The sequence below is a fragment of the Antechinus flavipes genome, chromosome 2 (genome assembly GCF_016432865.1).
Source record: "Antechinus flavipes isolate AdamAnt ecotype Samford, QLD, Australia chromosome 2, AdamAnt_v2, whole genome shotgun sequence".
In the NCBI taxonomy this organism is placed as follows: Eukaryota; Metazoa; Chordata; class Mammalia; order Dasyuromorphia; family Dasyuridae; genus Antechinus; species Antechinus flavipes.
In genome coordinates, this window is record NC_067399.1 from 685,768,152 (window position 1) to 685,789,116 (window position 20,965).

General features: G+C 38.0%; 1 protein-coding gene across 18 annotated transcripts in view; it reads right to left on the reverse strand.

Annotated features, from left to right (window-relative positions):
- The window catches only part of LOC127552244 (zinc finger protein 420-like), a 270,922-nt gene that overhangs the window by 48,768 nt on the left and 201,189 nt on the right, over positions 1-20,965 (reverse strand). The window contains exons 2-3 of one of the 18 annotated variants that reach the window (XM_051982825.1): positions 9,605-9,699; positions 522-1,348 (exon numbers count right to left, since the gene is read on the reverse strand). The exons of 15 other annotated variants lie outside the window; for them this stretch is intronic. In XM_051982825.1, coding sequence (XP_051838785.1) covers positions 522-1,328 — 807 coding nt within the window. In that variant the 5' untranslated portion in view covers positions 1,329-1,348; positions 9,605-9,699. Of the gene's footprint in view, positions 1-521; positions 1,349-9,604; positions 10,122-10,624; positions 10,756-20,965 lie in introns of those variants that run through there. 2 more of the 18 variants (XM_051982822.1, XM_051982831.1) reach the window with 2 other exon arrangements.

Consider the following 20,965-nt stretch of genomic DNA (forward strand, 5'->3'; position numbering starts at 1 on the left):
AAGTGAAGGACAGCCCAGAGGAAATGAAATAAACAACAATTAACAATCAAAAAATCTGCCCTTGCTGAAGGAAGTGTACTGAAGGGAAATACAGCAGGGATATAGAAAAACAAAGAATGGGAGCTCTCAGGGAAGGACACCGGTTAAATATAATGGAAACTCTCATGAAGGAAATGGCCAAAGAGAACTGGTCACTTCTGGACAAGAAAAGGAAAATGCAATGGAAGGAACCCCCAGCTCACCCACAGTGTTCTAAAAATCAAACCTGGGATCCAAAAACCAAACCCATGGCTACAAACTACCAGGCTGCTAGTAGTCACCTCTGATACAAAATCCTACCAGCCTTGAGGAGAAAGACCTTCTCATACAAGGGATCTGGCTGATTTCTGTGGGCTGATCTGTCCCAGTGTTTTCTACCAAATTCATTTTCCTGCTTATTTTAATGCCTTTACATTTCCTCACAAATGTGGTAGGAACCAATCAGATTTTTTTACAAAACCCTTTTCATATACATTACTTACAAAAGATTTCCCGCCAGAGTTGATTTTCAGATGTCCATAAAGACTTCTCTTGAATCTATAAGTCTCTCCACATTGGATACATTCGTAAGGCTTCTCCCTAGTGTGTATTCTCTGATGTACAATAAGATTTCTCTTGTTTCTAAAAGCCTTTCCACACTGGTTACAATCATAAGGTTTCTCTCCACTGTGTATTCTCTGATGTACAGTAAGATGTCTCTTGCTTCTAAAAGCCTTTCCACAGTGGTTACATTCATAAGGTTTCTCTCCACTGTGTATTCTCTGATGTACAGTAAGATCTCGCTTGTATCTAAAAGCTTTTCCACAGTGGTTACAATCATAAGGTTTCTCTCCAGTGTGTGTTCTCTGATGTACAGTAAGATCTCTCTTGCATTTAAAACCCTTTTCACACTGCTTACATTCATAAGGTTTCTCTCCAGTGTGGATTCTCTCATGTCTAATAAAAGCTACCTTGCTTCTAAAACACTTTCCACAGTGGTTACATTCATAAGGTTTCTCTCCAGTGTGGATTCTCTGATGGGTAACAAGTGCTACCTTCTGTATAAAGGCCTTTCCACAGTGGTTACAATCATAAGGTTTCTCTCCAGTGTGGATTCTCTCATGTCTAATAAGAATTCCCTTTTGTTTAAAACATTTTCCACAGTGATTACATTCATAAGGTTTCTTGTCAGTTCGAATTTTCTTTTGTGTAACACAGATTTCTCTCCAAGTGAAGTCACATGAACGTATGGATGGTGGCTTCTGAGGTTCTACCACAGAAAGGCTTATCTCCTCTGTAGTGTCCTTCATTTCAATGCTGATCTCTTGCTCTGAAAAAACAATAAACAATAAACAATAGACACTATAAACACATATATATTAATATCCCCTTCCCTTCTTAAAATGAACACAAGTCATTTTGTATTTGCAAAGGCAAAAGAGAAAAATCTTTTTAAATAAAACTTTATTTTCAAAATATATGCATAGATCATTTTCAACATTCACCCTTGCAATCCCTTGTGTTCCAATTTTTTACTCCCTTCCTTCCCTGACCCCCTCCTCTATATAGCAAGTAATCCAATGTATGTTAAGCTATGTACCATTCTTCTCTACATACTCCCACAATTTGAATGCTGCACAAGAGAAATCAGATCAAAAAGGGAAAAAAATGAGCAAGAAAACCAAATGCAAGCAAAGTATCAAAAAGGTGAAATACTAGGTTGTGATGCTTACTCAATCCCCATAGTCCCCTCTCTACTACAGAAAAGGCGGCTACAAACATTTTTGCACATCTGAAAGGCCTTTTCCTTTCTTTAAGATCTCTTTGGGATACAGGTTCAGTACAGACACTGCTGGATCAAAGGGTATGCACAGTGTGATAGCTCTTCAGGCATAGTTCCATATTGTTCTCCAGAATGACTGGATCAATTCACAACTACACCAACAATGGATTAGTGTCCCAGTTTTCCCCCATTCTCTTCAATGTACATCATTATCTTTCCCTGTCATATTAGGCAGTCTAAAATATCTAGTAATTCAGAGGTGTCTTAATTTCCATTTCCCTGACCAATAGTGATTTAGAGCATTTTTTCATAGGACTAGAAATCATTTTTATTTTTTCATCTGAAAATTGTGTGTTCAAATCCTTTAACCATTTATTAATTGGAGAATGGCTTTCATTCTTATAAATTTGAGGCCGTTCCAAGAGAAAAGTCATCAATGGGCAGAATCAATCACTTAAAAATCCAGTAGCTCACATCTCAAGACTGATTTAATTTCTAATGACCTTCAGGCCTAAATACATTGGATTCTCACAGTCATCCTGGGACCACACAGAAAGAACCTTCATTCTCACTGCTTGTCCACCTCAGGCCACCAGCTCAGAGGGATTGCGTGACTTGACCCAAATCGCAGCAGCTGTGCCTGGAATTCACACCCTCTGTCTACAGTATTTGACAAATTCCAACTTTTTCCTTTTCTCTTTCAGTGTCTGATCTCTGACATAATCCCATTCAATATTTTTTCCCTGATGCATTATTTGAATACTAAGGCTGTTGATTTTCTTCTGTGGGATTTTCCTATTTTATCTGAGGTCCATGTGATCTTGTTCTGATGCTTTACTTCTTTGAGATAATCATGGCTTATTTATTCTTAGAAATTCATCATTACAGTCCCCTCCACATTCTTTTAACAAACCCAATTTTAAAAAAAGGCAGGAAATCATCCACATCTGAAAATATATATCTCATCCTGAAAACAGAGTTAATCGTCCTGTGGCATGGAAGGACAGAGCATGTTATTGCAGTCTTCCCCTTTAGAAATTCAAAACATCCTTGAAGGATTGAGACAACGATCCAAGGGATTTGATCCAAAAATGTGCCAATGCTGTATTAAGTGGTAAATTCTCCCTTGGACAACAAGTATGTGAACATATGCAGCTTAACAACTCTTTCTCAGTGATTTCAAATGACCATGATCAGGAACACGCAGTTTTTGGGCTTCATGGGGTGCTTCCATCAAACCCTGATGGCTTCTAAGTGCCACAGAGTCTTCCAGATTGTCAGTTTGACAACAAACTGTTTCCAGAATTCCAGGAAGGTTGGACATTCATGAACAAAGGGCCTCGGGGCTGTAAAGGCCCTCAGTGGCTCTCTCCCTGCACCAGAGCAGTTCCCTCATTGCTGGGTTTCCTAGTGATCACATCTCATGAAACCTGTAATCACCAGATCATGATAGTCCCTGGTTCTGCACTCTTGCCCCAGTGCTGGCAGCCTACTTGAAAACCAGTCACTAGGAATCCCCAGTAGAGGCCATCCTGAAATCCCCATGGGAGACCACAACCACAATTGGTCCAATAAACAAAACTAAGAGTTGGTTTTATGAAAAAACTAACAAAACAAATAAATCTTTGCCCACATTTGATGATGAGAAAAAGAAAAGGAAAAAAACCAAATCACCAACATCAAAACTGAAAGGGGTGAATGTACCACCAAAGAAAAGGCAATTAAAGCAATAATTAGCAGTTTTTTCCCCCCAACACTATGGCAGCAAGTCTGACACTCTAACTGAAATGGAAGAATGTTTACAAAAAATACAAATTTCCCAAGTTAACAGAAGAGGAAATAAAATATTTAAATAGCTCCATTTCAGAAAAAGAAATAGAACAAGTCATTAATGAACTCCCTAAGAAAAAATCTGCATGGCCAGTTGGATCCACAAGTGAATTCTCCCAAACATTTAAAGAACAATTACTTCCAATATTACGTCAACTATTTGGAAAAAAATACATGGAGTACTGCCACATTTCTTTCTTTTTTTTTTTTTAAATATTTTCTTTTCTTTTATTTAATAATAACTTTATATTGACAGAATCCATGCCAGGGTAATTTTTTTTTACAACATTATCCCTTGCACTCGTTTCTGTTCCGATTTTTCCCCTCCCTCCCTCCACCCTCTCCCCTAGATGGCAAGCAGTCCTACATATGTTAGATATGTTGCAGTATGTCCTAGATACAATATATGTTTGCAGAACCGAACAGTTCTCTTGTTGCACAGGGAGAATTGGATTCAGAAGGTAAAAAATAACCTGGGAAGAAAAACAAAAATGCAGATAGTTCACATTTGTTTCTCAGTGTTCTTTCTTTGGGTGTAGCTGCTTCTGTGCATCATTTATCAATTGAAACTGAGTTAGATCCTGTCTTTGTCACAGAAATCCACTTCCATCAGAATATATCCTCATACAGTATTGTTGTTGAAGTATATAATGATCTCCTGGTTCTGCTCATTTCATTTAGCATCAGTTCATGTAAGTCTCGCCAAGCCTCTCTGTATTCATCCTGTTGGTCATTTCTTATAGAACAATAATATTCCATAACATTTATATACCACAATTTACCTAGCCATTCTCCAATTGATGGGCATCCATTCAATTTCCAGTTTCTAGCCACTACAAACAGGGCTGCCACAAACATTTTGGCACATACAGGTCCCTTTCCCTTCTTAAGTATTTCTTTGGGATATAAGCCCAATAGAAACACTGCTGGATCAAAGGGTATGCACAATTTGATAACTTTTTGGGCATAATTCCAGATTGTTCTTCAGAATGGTTGGATTCGTTCACAACTCCACCAACAATGCATCAGTGTCCCAGGTGTGTAGTGGTATCTCAGAGTTGTCTTAATTTGCATTTCTCTGATCAATAATGATGTGGAACACTCTTTCATATGAGTGGTAATAGTTTCAATTTCATCATGTGAAAATTGTCTGTTCATATCCTTTGACCATTTATCAATTGGAGAATGGCTTGATTTCTTATAAATTTGAGTCAGTTCTCTATATATTTTGGAAATGAGGCCTTTATCAGAACCTTTAACTGTGAAGATGTTTTCCCAGTTTATTGCTTCCCTTCTAATCTTGTTTGCATTAGTTTTGTTTGTACAAAGGCTTTTTAATTTGATGTAATCAAAATTTTCTATTTTGTGATCAGTAATGGCCTCTAGTTCATCTTTGGTCACAAATTTCTTTCTCCTCCACAAGTCTGAGAGATAAACTATCCTATGTTCCACTAATTTATTTATAATCTCGTTCTTTATGCCTAGGTCATGGACCCATTTTGATCTTATCTTGGTATATGGTGTTAAGTGTGGGTCCATGCCTAATTTCTTCCATACTAATTTCCAGTTATCAAATAGTTTTTATCAAATAATGAATTCTTATCCCAAAAGTTAGGATCTTTGGGTTTGTCAAACACTAGATTGCTATAGTTGACTATTCTGCCTTATGAACCTAACCTTTTCCACTGATCCACTAATCTATTTCTTAGCCAATACCAAATGGTTTTAGTGACTGCTGCTTTATAATATAACTTTAGTTCAGGTATAACTAGGCCACCTTCATTTGATTTTTTTTTCATTAATTCCCTTGAGATTCTCGACTTTTTATTGTTCCATATGAATTTTGTTGTTATTTTTTCTAGATCATTAAAATATTTTCTTGGAAGTCTGATTGGTATAGCACTAAATAAATAGATTAGTTTAGGGAGTATTGTCATCTTTATTATATTTGCTCAGTCTATGCAAGAGCACTTAATATTTTTCCAATTATTTAAGTCTGACTTTATTTGTGTGGAGACTTTTTTATAATTTTGCTCATATAATTCCTGACTTTCCTTTGGTAGATAGATTCCCAAATATTTTATGCTATCAACAGTTATTCTGAATGGAATTTCTCTTTGTATCTCTTGCTGTTGGGTTTTGTTGGTGATGTATAAAAATGCTGAGGATTTATGGGGATTTATTTTGTGGCCAGCTACTTTGCTAAAATTATGAATTATTTCTAATAGCTTTTTAGTAGACTCTCTGGGGTTCTCTAGGTATACCATCATATCATCTGCAAAGAGTGATAGTTTGGTTTCCTCATTGCCTACTCTAATTCCTTTAATATCTTTCTCGACTCTTATTGCAGAGGCTAGTGTTTCTAATATGATATTGAATAATAATGGTGATAGTGGGCAACCTTGCTTCACTCCAGATCTTACTGGGAAAGGTTCCAGTTTTTCCCCATTGCATATGATGCTTACTGATGGTTTTAAATATATGCTCCTGACTATTTTAAGGAAAAGTCCATTTATTCCTATGCTCTCAAGTGTTTTTATTAGGAATGGATGTTGGATTTTATCAAATTACTGCCACATTTCTTGTACGACACAGTTATGGCACTGCTACCTAAAACACGAAGAGCTAAAAAAAAAAAAAAAAAAATACAGACCAATATCCCTGTTGAACACTGATGGACAAATTCTAATGACATATGCAAAGAGATTACAGCAACTTATGATCAGGATAGTACACTACAACTAATGGGATTCATACCAGTAATGCTTGGCTGGTTCAGTATCAGGAAAACTTACTATCGTCGACCACATCAATGACAAAACCAACAAAATCATATCACAATCCCAAAACAAGCAGAAAAAGCTTTTGACAAAATACAGTACCCATTCCTATTAATAAACTCTAGAGGGCATAGGGATAAAGGAAACTTTCCTTAAAACAATAAGCAATACTTCGTTAAAACTTATAGAAAGCATTATATGAAATGAAGAGAAGCTGGATGCATTCCCAGTAAAATCAAGGGTTAAATTAGAGCAGTATTATTCAGTGTTGTTCTAGAAATGTTAGCTTCATTAATAAGAAAAGAAAAAGAAGCAAAAGGAATTAGAATAAGCAATGAGGAAATAAAATTATCACTCTTTGGAGGTGATATGAGATACTTTGAGAATCCTTGAAAACCATCAAAATATCTACTGAAAACAATTCAGCTTTAGCAAAATTGCAGTACATAAAATAAAGCCATACAAATCATCAGCATTTCTCTATATTACTGATAAAGCCCATAAACAAGAGAAACAAAGAGAAATTCCATGGAAAATGTCTATAGACAAAATAAGATAATTGGGGAGCAAGCTGCCAAGATAAACTCAAATACAATATGAACAGAATTATAAAACACTTCTCACACAAAGAAAATCAGATCTAAACAAAAATATTAATTGTTCATGGCTAGGTTGAGCTCATATAAATCACAATTCTGCCTAAATTGGTCTATTTGTTCAGTGCCATAACAATAAAACTGAAAACAACATTATTTGATAGAACTAGAAAAAAACAACAAAAGCTATCTAGAAGAACAAAAGGTCAAGAATATCAAGGGATTAACAACAACAACAAAATACAAAGGATAGTGGCTTAGCAGTACCAACTCTAGAACTATGTTACAAAGCAGCAGTAATCAAACCATTTGGTACTGGCTAAAAAATAACATGGGCCATCAGTGGAATAGATTAGATATATAAGACACAATAATCAAAGCCTATGTCAATGTAGTATTTGATAAACCCCAACCTCCAGGTTCTGGAATAAGAATTCTCTGTGTGACAGAAATTGCTGGGAAACATGGACAATAATATGTCACAGACTCAGCATAGACCTACATCTTATACTCTATTCCAAAATAAGGGCAAAATAGGACCATCATCTGGGCATAAAGGATGATACCATAAACCAATCAGGAGAACAAAGAATAATTTATCTATCAAATCTTTGCAGAAGGGAGGAATTTATGACCAAGGAAGCACTAGAGAATATTATCAAAGGCAAAATGGACAACTTTGATTTCAATAAATTAAAAGTTTTTGCACAAACAAAACCACCAGAAACAAGATTAAGAGGGAAGTGGAAAGCTATGAAAAAATCTTTATGGCCAGTATATTTGATAAAGGTTTCATTTCTAAGATATATAAAGAAGTGTTTCAAATTTATAAGAATACAAATCATTCATTACTTGATGCAAGGTCAAAGAATATGAACAGAGAATTTTCAGATGAGGAAATTAAAGCCAATTAGAGGTATATGAAAAAATGCTCTAAATCACTACTGATAAGAGAAATGCAAATTATACAACTCTGAGGTACCACCTCATACCTCTCAGATTGGCCAAGATCACAGGAAAAAACAATGATAAATATTAGAGGGGATGTGGGAAAAGTGGGACACTAATGCATTGTTGGAGGCCATCTGAAATGATCCAATCATTGTGGAGAGTAATTTGGAACTATGTCCAAAGGGCTATCAAACTGTGCATACCCTTGGATCCAGCAGTGTCTCTACAGGGTCTTTATTCCAAAGACATCATAAAAAGGGAAAAGGACCTACATATTCAAAGATATTTGCAGCAGTTCTTTTTGTGGTAACACAGAAATGGAAAAGGAATGGCTGAACGAATTGTGGTACATGAAGCTTATGGACTATTATTGCTCTAAAGAAATGATGAACAAGCCGATTATAGAAAGGCATGGCAATGTTTACTTGGAATGATATTGAGTAAAACAAGTGCAACCAGGAATACATTGTGCACAATAACAGCCAGCATGTGCAATGATCAACCAGAAAAGGATTGATTCTTCTCAGTAGTTCAATGATCCCAAGCAGTCCCAAGAGATATTGTTTTTATATGTATTATATATATATAAATATATATTATATATAAATATATGTATATATATATATGCATTTATGTATGTATAATTATTATTAAAGCTGTTTACTTTCAGAACATATGTATAGATCATTTTTCAACATTAACCCTTGCAAATTCTTGTCTTTCAATTTTCCCTCCCCTTGACCTAACTCCTCTCCTAGATGGCAAGTAATCCAATATATGTTACACATGGTAAAACTATATGTTAAATCCACTATGTGCATACATATTTATACAATTATCTTGCTGCATAAGAAAAATCAAATTAAACAGGAGAAAAAATGATAAAGTAAAATGTAAGAAAATAACAATAAAAAGAGTGAAAATGCTATTTGTGAACCACATTCAATTTCTACACTCCTCTTTCTGGTTGCAGATGGCTCTCATCATTGCAACAGGTCAGAATCATGTCATTATTGGGGACAGCCATTTGCATCAGAATTGATCATCATATAATCTTCTTGTTGCTCAGTACAATGATCTCCTGGTTCTGCTCATTTCACTTAGCCTCAGTTTATGTAAGACTCTCTAGGCCTCTCTGAGATCATCCTGCTGATCGTTTCTTAGAGAACAATAACATTCCAAGACATTCATGTGTCATAACTTATTCGGCCATTCCCCCACTGAGGGGCATCCACTCATTTGCCAGTTTCTTGCCACTACAGAAAGAGCTGCCACAAACATTTTTCCACACATGAGTCGCTTTCTGTCCTTTAAGATCTCTTTGAATCTCAATAGATTTTGGACAGAAACTGCCTTCTGCATCTGCAAAAAGAACTGAGGAAACTAAATGCAAATCAACACATGCTTTGTTCATTTCTTTTTTTTTTTTTCCTCTATTTTTTATCTCTCCATGGTTTTTCCCTTTTCCTCGGAATTTTCTTTCTCAACATGATTCATAAAGCAATGTGAATCAAAATACATCATCTCACTACAATTAAAAAAAACAATTCCAAGTCAGGTCTCTCTTCCCCAAACCCAGCATTTCCTTCAAGCTACCTCCTAGAAGCCTATTGTAACGCTCATATCCCTGCTGTCACCTCACTCACCTGGAGAGCAGCTTCTCAGGCCTTCTTGGTCCAGAACCCAGGGGGCTTCCCTCTGCTTAAAATACGAGATCACGTCTCCTCTGGGAACTGGAAGCCTGGGCATGGAAATTAGGGAGGGATGAAGGAGAGAAGCTTGAAATTTAGTTCTCTTTAGGGAATGGAGTCAGGATCCAGGGCTGCTCCACTCTGAGATTCACCTTGTTACATTGAAACACACGAATGTATCATCACCCGCCGGTGTTTGTAAATCAAGAAAAACATAATAGCGTTTGTCACATCATCCTGTTATTTTTTGGAGAGAGTCAAATGTTCTTCCCCCAAACTGTTAGGCGATTAGTTTCCTTCAGGCAGAAGCTTCTAACACAGCACCTGGGTAAAAAGGGCTACTGGGCCTGCGCAGCTTCCAGCCTTAGCACACCTGCTTCATGGAATAGATCCATTCCCTAGTTTCCATCAGGGCCTCTCAAGGGGAACAGCTGAACCAGGGAAAGCGGGAAGCCTGTGTCCCGAGGTCTACCTGGGAGCTGGGGAGGACTGCGGGGACGCCCTGGTGGAGTCGGGGCTGGGAGTCCCTAACGGGAAAGTGCAGACAAGGAGCCGCAAGTCTGGGACCGATGGGAACCAGCCTAAGGAGGGTTCACTTAAGGGGCCGGGAAAGAGCTTTGGTCACTGGGTCCATGGTGCGCTCCTGGCGGTAGGAAGGGGGGTCTCGAGGATCCCTGAAGAGGTTCGGTCTTAAGGAGGATGTAAATCAATAAGCAAGAGGTGGGGACCGGGAGGGACCGGACCCCTGGGTCCTGACCAAAAAGCTGAAATCAGGACTCCCGGCTTACTAGGGAGAAAGTCTTCAATGTGGGCAAGGAGAACCAGGAAGTGGGAGAGCTCGTCCAGCGGCGAGTTAAGGGGATGCTCCCGGCAGACCCGGAGGATACTCTCCACGAGGTCAGCGGAGGAGGAGACTCAGCGGCCGCGCCAGCCCGCGGGAGCCAGCAAGTGTGGGGGACGCTGGCTCCGACCTACCTGGGAAATGCGCGGTTCTACCTTCCAGAAGTCAAACTAATCAGGGGTCCGCGGGAAGGGAGGGCGGCCCGAAGGGCAGGAAGCTTCCCGACAGCCCCCTCTGCGAGTGCCTTTCTGCTCCTCATAGCCCCGCCCTGCTCCTCATGGCCCCGCCCTGTCCCTCCCCCAGGAGGAGGCCTTTTGCAGACCAGGACTACAGGCCCCGCCCCCGGCTCGGGATCTCCTCCACCTCCAACTCCTCCCAGGCTGCCCCACTCCCTCCTCCGCCCCTTTCCCCCTATCTGCTTCCGCCTCTCTGATTTGCTTCTTCAAATCCTCCCTGGGGCTCCCTCCCCTCTAAGCTTTCTCTTATTCCCGCGGAGCTTATTTCTGGAGTTGTTATCCCTTCTCTGGAAAGGAAGAAACCATAAAGTGCAGAAATGGAGCTAAGCGGAGTCTAAGCTGTGCAGGGAATGAGTGTTGATGAGTCATCCCCCCACTTCTCCTTTAAATACCTTTGCCAAAAAGGTATTCACCTATCAGGTGACTGGACCGAGATTGATGAATACTGAGTGAGGGGGTGGACATGTAACTATCAAGAGAATGGAGAATTTTGCCCGAGTACAGGAGTACAGGAGGAAAAATATTAAATGCTCTTGGATTGGGCGAGCATAAAGATGACAATACTACCTAAATTAATCTATTTATTTAGTGCTATACCAATCAGACTCCCAAAAAACTACTTTGATAACCTAGGAAAAATAACAACAAAGTTCATATGGAAAAACAAAAGGTCAAGAATTTCAAGGGAATTAATGAAAAAAAAAATCAAATGAAGGTGGCCTAGCTGTACCAGATCTAAAATTATATTATAAAGCAGCAGGTACTAAAACCATCTGGTATTGGCTAAGAAACAGACTAGTTGATCAATGGAATAGGTTAAGTTCAAAGGACAAAACAGCCAATAACTTTAATAATATAGTGTTTTACAAACCCAAAGACCCCAGTTTCTGGGATAAGAATGCATTATTTGACAAAAATTGCTGGGAAAATTGGAAATTAGTATGGCAGAAACTAGGCATTGACCCACACTTAACACCGTATACCAAGATAAGATCAAAATGGGTTCATGACCTAGACATAAAGAATGAGATTATAAATAAATTGGAAGAACATAGGATAGTTTACCTCTCAGACCTGTGGAAGAGGGAGGAATTTATGACCAAAGAAGAACTAGAGATCACTATTGACGACAAAATAGAAAATTTTGATTATATCACATTGAAAAGTTTTTGTACAAACAAAACAAATGCAGACAAGATTAGAAGGGAAACAATAAACTGGGAAAAAAATTTTATAGTCAAAGGTTTTGATAAAGGCCTCATTTCCAAAATATATAAAGAATTGACTCTAATTTATAAGAAATCAAGCCATTCTCCAATTGATAAATGGTCAAAGGATATGAACAGACAATTCTCAGATGAAGAAATTGAAACTATTTATAAACATATGAAAATATGCTCCAAATCATTATTAATCAGAGAAATGCAAATTAAGACAACTCTGAGATACCACTACACATCTGTCAGATTGGCTAAAGTGACAGGGAAAGATAATGCGGAATGTTGGAGAGGATGTGGGAAAACAGGGACACTGATACACATCCAGCCATTCTGGAGAGCAATTTGGATAACTATGCTGAAAAAGTTATCAAACTGTGCATACCCTTTGTTCCAGCAGTGTTTCTACTGGGCTTATACCCCAAAGAGATACTATAAAAGGGACCCAAAATGTTTGTGGCAGCCCTGTTTGTAGTGGCTAGAAACTGGAAAATGAATGGATGCCCATCAATTGGAGAATGGTTGAGTAAATTGTGGTATATGAACGTTATGAAATATTATTGTTCTGTAAGGAATGACCAGCAGGATGAATACAGAGAGGACTGGCGAGACTTACATGATGATGCTAAGTGAAATGAGCAGAACCAGGAGATCATTATATACCTCAATAATGATATTGTTTGAGGATGTATTCTGATGGAAGTGGATTTCTTCCATAAAGAGAGCTAATTCAGTTTCAATTGATCAAGGATGGACAGAAGCAGCTACACCCAAAGAAAGAACACTGGAAAATGAATGTAAACTGTGTGCATTTTTATTTTTCTTCCCGGGTTATTTATACCTTCTGAATCCAATTCTCCCTGTGCAACAAGAGAACTGTTCGGTTCTGCAAACATATATTGTATCTAGGATATACCGTAACCTATTCAACATGTAAAGGACTGCTTGCCATCTAGGGGAGGGGGTGGAGGGAGGGAGGGGAAAAATCGGAACAGAAGTGAATGCAAGGGATAATGCTGTAAAAAATTACCCTGGCATGGGTTCTGTCAATAAAAAGTTATTTAAAGAATAAAAAAAAATTCCCAAAAAGAAAATCGAGTAAGGCTTCATGTAGATGAGAGTTTGAGTAGACCTGAAGGACTTTGAAGCATAGAGTCAAGGGCATACTTAAATCCCTTTCCTGCTATCCTCCCATGACATCATTTTCTCCCCATTTCAGTCAAATATGGGCAACTATGTATTTATTGGTTAAGTTCAATTTCTTGAGTAGTTCCCTCATTTAAAATGTAAGAACCTCAGCCAATGAGGATGAGGGTCAGTGGTGGGAGGGAGTATTTGAGTTAAGGATCAACCCTGCCCCAAAGGTGCTTTCTCCCTTCAGCTTTTCTGCTGGACGGAATGAGACAGCCAGATTCTCACGAGAAGGTATAATAAACTTTGCTTTGCTTCCAGAGATCTCTCCAGCCTTTTTTTTTTTTTTTTTTTTAATTAAATGGTGACCCCTCACCATTTCTGAACCACACACTACCTTCCTATGGGGCAAGACACATTTCTCTACCAAATTAAGTGTGTATGTTATTCTCTCTTCAAACCAAATCCGATGAATTTTAAACAATGCTCTTTCCCCTCCTTTCCTTCCTGCTATTACAACAGTTCTTTTGTGCTATATTTTACTCCATTTAAGCTCTCCGTTCCTATTCTCTGCACAGAATCCTTTTTCTGCCCCTCAATTTCTTTTTTATAACATCCCCTCAAACTCAACTTAGACCCACTCTTTCTGTCTAGAAATGCGTCTTCTAACTCCCCTAATTCTCAAGAGTTATGATTTTAAAATATCATTTTTACTTATAAGAATATAAACAGTTTATCGCTTTAATAATATTTTTCCCCTTTCCCATTTGTCTTTTTATGCTTCTCTTGAATCTTATATTTCCATATCAATTTTTTTTTTAGTTTAACCCAGTAAGATCTTTATTATTATTTTTTAAAATAACTTTTTATTGACCGAACCCATGCCTGGGTAATTTTTTACAACATTATCCCTTGCACTCATTTCTATTCTGATTTTTCCCTTCCCTCCCTCTACCCCCTCCCCCAGATGGCAAGTAGTCTTATACATGTTAAATAGATCGCAGTATATCCTAGATACAATATATGCGTGCATAACCGAACAGTTCTCTTGTTGCACAGGGAGAATTGGATTCAGAAGATAGAAATAACCTGGGAAGAAAAACAAAAATGCAAGCAGTTTACATTCATTTCCCAGTGTTCTTTCTTTGGGTGTAGCTGCTTCTGTCCATCCTTGATCAATTGAAACTGAATTAGATTTTTTCTTTGTCGAAGAAATGTACTTCTATCTGAATACATCCTCATACAGTATTGTTGTTGCGGTATATAATGATCTCCTGATTCTGCTCATTTCACTCAGCATCAGTTCATGTAAGTCTCGCCAGTCCTCTCTGTATTCATCCTCCTGGTCATTTCTTACAGAACAATAATATTCCATAACGTTCATATACCACAGTTTATTCAGCCATTCTCCCACTGATGGGCATCCATTCAGTTTCCATTTCTGGCCCCTACAAACAGGGCTGCCACAAACATTTTGGCACATATGGGTCCCTTTCCCTTCTTTAGTATCTCTTTGGGGTATAAGCCTAGAAGTAACACTGCTGGATCAAAGGATAGGCACAGTTTGATAACTTTTGGGGCATAATTCCTGATTGCTCTCCAGGGTTGGATTTGTTCACAACTCCACCAACAATGCATCAGTGTCCCAGTTTTCCCACATCCCCTCCAACATTTATCATTTTTTTCCTGTCATCTTAGCCAATCTTACAGGTGTGTAGTGTTATCTCAGAGTTGTTTAATTTGCATTTCTCTGATCAATAGTGATTTGGAACACTCTTTCATATGAGTGGAAATAGTTTCAATTTCATCATCTGAAAATTGTCTGTCCATATCTTTTGACTCTTTATCCATTGGAGAAGAGCTTATCCATATCAAAGTTTTGGTTCACCTCTGGTCTTTTCATCAGAAGAAATTGAAAATGCCATATTTTGTTAAATATTATTCTTTTCCCCTAAAAAGTAATGTTCAATGGTAGTTGATTCTTGGCTGTAGTCCAAGTGCCTTCTCTTTCCACAATTTCATAATGCAAATCCTTCTTTTCACGTGGAAACTACTAAATCCTGGGTAATCCGGACTGTGGTTCCTCAATCTTTGAATTGTTTCTTCCTGGCTGCTTGCAATGTTTTCTAATTGATATAAAAATTCTGGAATTTATCTACAATATTCTGATGCGGTTTGAGTGGTCTAGATTCCTGGTGGTCTAGAGGTTAGTGGCTGTAAGAGAGTTGCTAAAATCCCCTTTAAATCAGCTGCAGGTTCTAGGAGTGAAAGAATTAACTCATTACCCAATGAAGTTAAAAAGCTTTTGTACAAACACAACTAATACAGACAAGATTAGAAGGGAAACAATAAGCTGGAAAAATTTTTATAGTTAAAGGTTCTGATAAAAGCCTCATTTCCAAAATATATAGAGAATGGAATCTAATTTTAAAAAAATTGAGTCATTCTTCAATTAATAAATGGTCAAAGGATATGAGCAGACAGTTTTCAGAAGAAGAAATTGAAACTATTTCTAGCCATATAAAAAGATCTCAAAGTCATTATTAATCAGAGCGATGCAAATTAAGACAACTCTGAGATACCACTACACAAGTCTCAGATTGGCTAGGATGACAAGAAAAGGTAATGCTAAACGTTGGAGGGGATGTGGGAAAACTGAGACATTAATACATTGTTAGTGGAGCTGTGAATATATCCAGCTATTCTGGAGAGCAATTTGGAACTAGGCTCAAAAAGTTATCAAACTGTGCATCCCCTTTGATCTAGCAGTGTTTCTACTGGGCTTATATCCCAAAGAGACACTAAAGCAGGGAAAGGGACCCACATGTGCAAAAATGTTTGTGGCAGCCCTGTTTGTAGCTGCTAGAAACTGGAAATTGAATGGATGCCCATCAGTGGGAGAATGGCTGAATAACTTGTGGTATATGAATGTTATGGAATACTATTTTTCTGTAAGAAATGACCAGCAGAATGAATACAGAGAAGCTTGCAGGGACTTACATGCACTGATGGTGAGCAAAATGAACAGAAGTAGATCATATACTTCAACAACAATACTATATAATGATCAATTCAGATGGATGTGACTCTCTTCAGCAACGAGTGTATCCAATTCAGATTCAAATGATCAGTGATGAACAGAACATCTACACCCAGCGAGAAAACACTGGGAAATGAGTGTGGCCTGCTTCCATTTTTGTTTTCCTTCTCAAGTTATTTTTACCTTTTAAATCTGATATTTCATGTGCTACAAGAGAACTGTATAAATATGTACACATATATAGTATTTTTGATATACTTTAACATGGTTAACATGTATGAGACTGCCTGCCATCTAGGGGAGGGAATGGAAGGAGGGAGGGGAAAAGTTGGAACAGAAGTGAGTACAAGGCTCAATTTTGAAAAAATTACCCATACATATGTTCTGTCAATAAAAAGCTGTAATAAATATACATATATATATAAAGTGAATGTGAAAAATATTATGATTTTCATATTAATGAAAATGATATATGAAAATGAAATGACCTAATAATTCATATTCTTCAGAGCTGTCACATTTCAGTTTCAGACTACCAATCATTCTCATAGTGACCATATTATTGTATTGTGCTCTACTTGTATACAATATGTGAAAGCAATCCAGAGCTACAGAGAACTCTGTTTCTGTGCCATAAGGAGAGTGTGTCCTGACCCTCAAAATAGGAACAATCCAAGAATTGGTGTATTGTGTTCCATTCCTGGGCTTGTCTTGACAAACCAATCCACCCTTGGGAATGATTGCACTGTCCTGTATATTCATACTTCCTTCCCACTTAGGATTTGTGTATTTGTAAGGCAAGAAAATCAGACCAAAGGGGAAAAAGATCATGATATCTCTATTATTTTTTTCATTTTTTCATTTAATAGAAAACAGAAAGATAGGAAAAAAAAAAGCAGAACATTATCATATGCCCAACAGAATGTCAGGGAGGACTGAAAATATAATAATCAATTTCCAGTTCAAGAAATTATATTTAATAATAAAAGAAATTCTATTTATGATGGGCCACCTTTACTTTCTTGCAGGTTTTTCTTTTGTTCTCTGCTGTGCACTTTTTTACTTAGTTCTATTTTCTTCTTTCCATTTCCCCTAAGCAGTTTATATTTAAGGCACACACACACACACACACACACACACATTCATACCCATCCACAGACCCACACATAGATACATAAATCTATATACACATCTACTTAGAGTAACATACATAGCTACATAAATGCTTATAAACATATATATATATATATATATATATATATATATACACATGTATTTCCCCATATGTAAACTTGTATCTAAATTAATATTAGTATGGCTGAGAAATAATGTGTTTCTCCTTTTCTTCCTTTTTTAAAATAATTTAAACTCCTGATCTGTTGTAGTATTTCTGCACATCTCTGTTCTTCTCTCTACCAAGCCTTCTATTTTAATCATGCTCCTTACTATTACTTTCTTGCTCCCTTGGATCCCTTCTTCATTTTCTCTTCTTACCTTTCCATCCTTCTGCACATAATCCTCCTAAAGGAATAAACCAATATTTTCCTTGGAGAACCTCTTATGAGGGAGCATCCTGCACCTGAGGGGGCTGCTCTGCCTGAAGAGTCACATATCAAAAGAGAATACAAAGCATAATGCCTTCCTTGTTCTCAGCCTGTAAAAACCCTTAGTGGAAAGGGAATTTTTGAATTCAGGCAAAGAAGGCTTGTTCAACTTGCCTAGCACCATCTCCCCCTAGAGACTCTGAATAGATGGGACATGACCATGCATTCTCCCTGACAAGCGATTCAGATGTCTGTGCTTCCTTGTGGTGGTGATGATGTATGTTGTAGGTTGTTTGTTGTAGTGGCCACTGTGGTTATTAATTGTGGATTACTTTCATGCTATGCGTTTCCTCTTCTCTTATGTTTTATTTGAATCAAGGTTCTCAGCAGTAATAAACTTGTACCCACTTTTTTTTAAGACCACATCTATCATATGTGAATTCTGAACCTAGATTAATCTTACATAAATTCTCATCACAAACAGGATATACCATCTTCATGCTGTTAGTAAAGTGAAACATAGACAAGAAAAAGAAACTGAGACTGATGGATGGGACAAAATATAGCAAAAGAATGGGCTAAAGGGGCCTCTGGGAAATTTGGGGGAGTCCTTTACCATGTACAGCTCAGGCACAAAGAGTCCATATGAATATTTGGGGTAAGGTCAATAACTTTGTGCATCTCATCTTTCTTTTGGGTTAATTCAATGTCTTTTGCCTATAGAACACAGCATTGATTTTGCATCTATATCTATTTTCACTACCATCCCCGCTACCCCAAAAAATATGAAAACAAAACGTGGCAAGGGATATTTTAGTGTAGCTTGAACCATTCCCCTCCACACTTCCATATATTTATATGGTTTCTCTCCAGTATGGATTCTCTGATGTATAATAAGGGATTCCCTCTCTATAAAACTCTTTTTACATTGGTTACATTCATAAGGTTTCTTTTCAGTGTGCAATCTGATTTACAGAAAGAGATTCACTTCTTTTTAAGCTTTTACACCCCTGTTACATTGATAGGGTTTTTCTCCTGTGTGGATTTGCTGATGAACAATAAAATATACTTTTTGTCTAAAATCCTTTCCACATAGGTTGCAATCATAAGATTTCTTTTCTGTGTGAATTCTCTGACATACAGTAAGAGTTCCCCTTTCTATAAAAGCTTTTCCACATTGGTGACACTCTTACGGTTTCTCTCTGTGATTTTAAATAAGAATAATTGTTTGCGTAAAACTCTTTCCACATTAGTTACATTCATACGATTTCTCTCCACTGTGGAATCTCTCGTGTAAAGTGAGAAATTGTGTGTAAAAGCCTTTTCACATTGGTTACATTCATAAGGTTTCTCTCCTTACAGTAACATGGACCATATATCTAAAAGTCTTTCAACAGAAATGCCTTGAATCAACAAGGCTTGAGAATTCAACACACCTCACCAACTTGCTAATCAAGTTATAGGCCCTCTGTTTGCCTCAGTTTCTTTATCTAAAAAATGGGCACAATAATAGTACCCAAATCCTAGGGTTTTCATGAGGCTAGAATGAGACAATACTTATACAGTACATGACAAACAGTAGGTGCTGTACAAATGAAAGCTATGTTATTTCATTTTGACTATATCCTCTCTAATTTTGCTCTCCTTCTTAAACTATTAAGTAATTAGTGATTTATTGAGGCAGTAAATCTATCTAAAGCATCTGGTCCACAGTGGGTTTCTACATAGTTGTTGATATACTGTCTGCCCCAGCGGTCTGTGACCTCCAGGAGAGCAGGGGATGTCCCCTTGTCTCTCTTTATGTTCCTGGTACTTATCCCAGGGCCTGACATATAGTAGGCACTGCGATGTTTGCTGACTAGGAGAATATCTAAGAAAAATACCTCATCTGGGATAACTGCATCCCCTTCGGGCACTTTCAGGAGAATTGCATTGCCCAAATTACAAGCAATGATTTCTTATAGGATCCCAGATGATCACTGGAAGGGACCTACAAGGCCATGGAATGCAATCAACTAATTTTGTATATAGGAAACAGATTCAGTTGTGCTAGAGAACCTAGCAACAAGAATGCTAGGGACCAAAATAACAAGAGTCTGCATCAACCTTGAGACTCTTCATCATGTACCTTGCACAAGGTGCCCCATTTGCATAGGCAACAAGTCTGTGCAAAGACAAGTCTTGTGCACACTTGACCCTTGCGGTCTGTGGCTGGTTGGATCTCAGTCAGCTCACTTTTGGGAATGGATGTTGAGGCCTCGGGTGTGGGTTCTGTCTCACTGGCTACAGGTCCGGGGCATATCCTGTAGACACGCCAGGACAGGCATCGAGCCCGCACCAAATTGAGATCGCCCCAACCGGCTCAGGAGGTGGGCTCCTGGATACACAAGCTAAACACATACTTGTTGCTGGGGCACGTTGGCAGGGGAGATGAGAGGGATGTAAGTACAGGACAGCAGAGGGAGAGAAAGTTAGGAGAGGCAAGATGATGTAACCAACCAATAAAGCTTCTTTAACTGCATTAGTGGTGTCAGAACTGCTGTGTCATATCCAGAGACTTTCGAAGGTCATAGAGGCGAGGATAATTGTGGGTAAGTACTCAGACACATGAGTGTCAGCAGGTCTGCACTAGCTGAGGACCCCAACATAGTGGCTGGTCCAGGAGTACCAGGAAATGATATCGGCCTAAAAAGTATCTGAAAGAGAATTCCAAGGCTGGTCTTTCTCTCCCAAATCCAGCATTTACTTCTTTTTTTTTTTTTAATATTTTATTTTATAATAACTTTATATTGACAGAATCCATGCCAGGGTAATTATTTTTTACAACATTATCCCTTGCACTCGTTTCTGTTCCGATTTTTCCCCTCCCTCCCTCCACCCCCTCCCCCAGATGGCAAGCAGTCCTATATATGTTAGATATGTTGCAGTATATCCTAGATACAATATATGTTTGCAGAACCGAACAGTTCTCTTGTTGCATAGGGAGAATTGGATTCAGAAGGTAAAAAATAACCCGGGAAGAAAAACAAAAATGCAGATAGTTCACATTCGTTTCCCAGTGTTCTTTCTTTGGGTAGCTGCTTCTGTCCATCATTTATCAATTGAAACTCAGTTAGGTCTCTTTGTCAAAGAAATCCACTTCCATCAGAATACATCCTCATACAGTATCGTTGTCGAAGTGTATAATGATCTCCTGATTCTGCTCACTTCACTCAGCATCAGTTCATGTAAGTCTCTCCAAGCCTCTCTGTATTCATCCTGCTGGTCATTTCTTACAGAACAATAATATTCCATAACATTCATATAC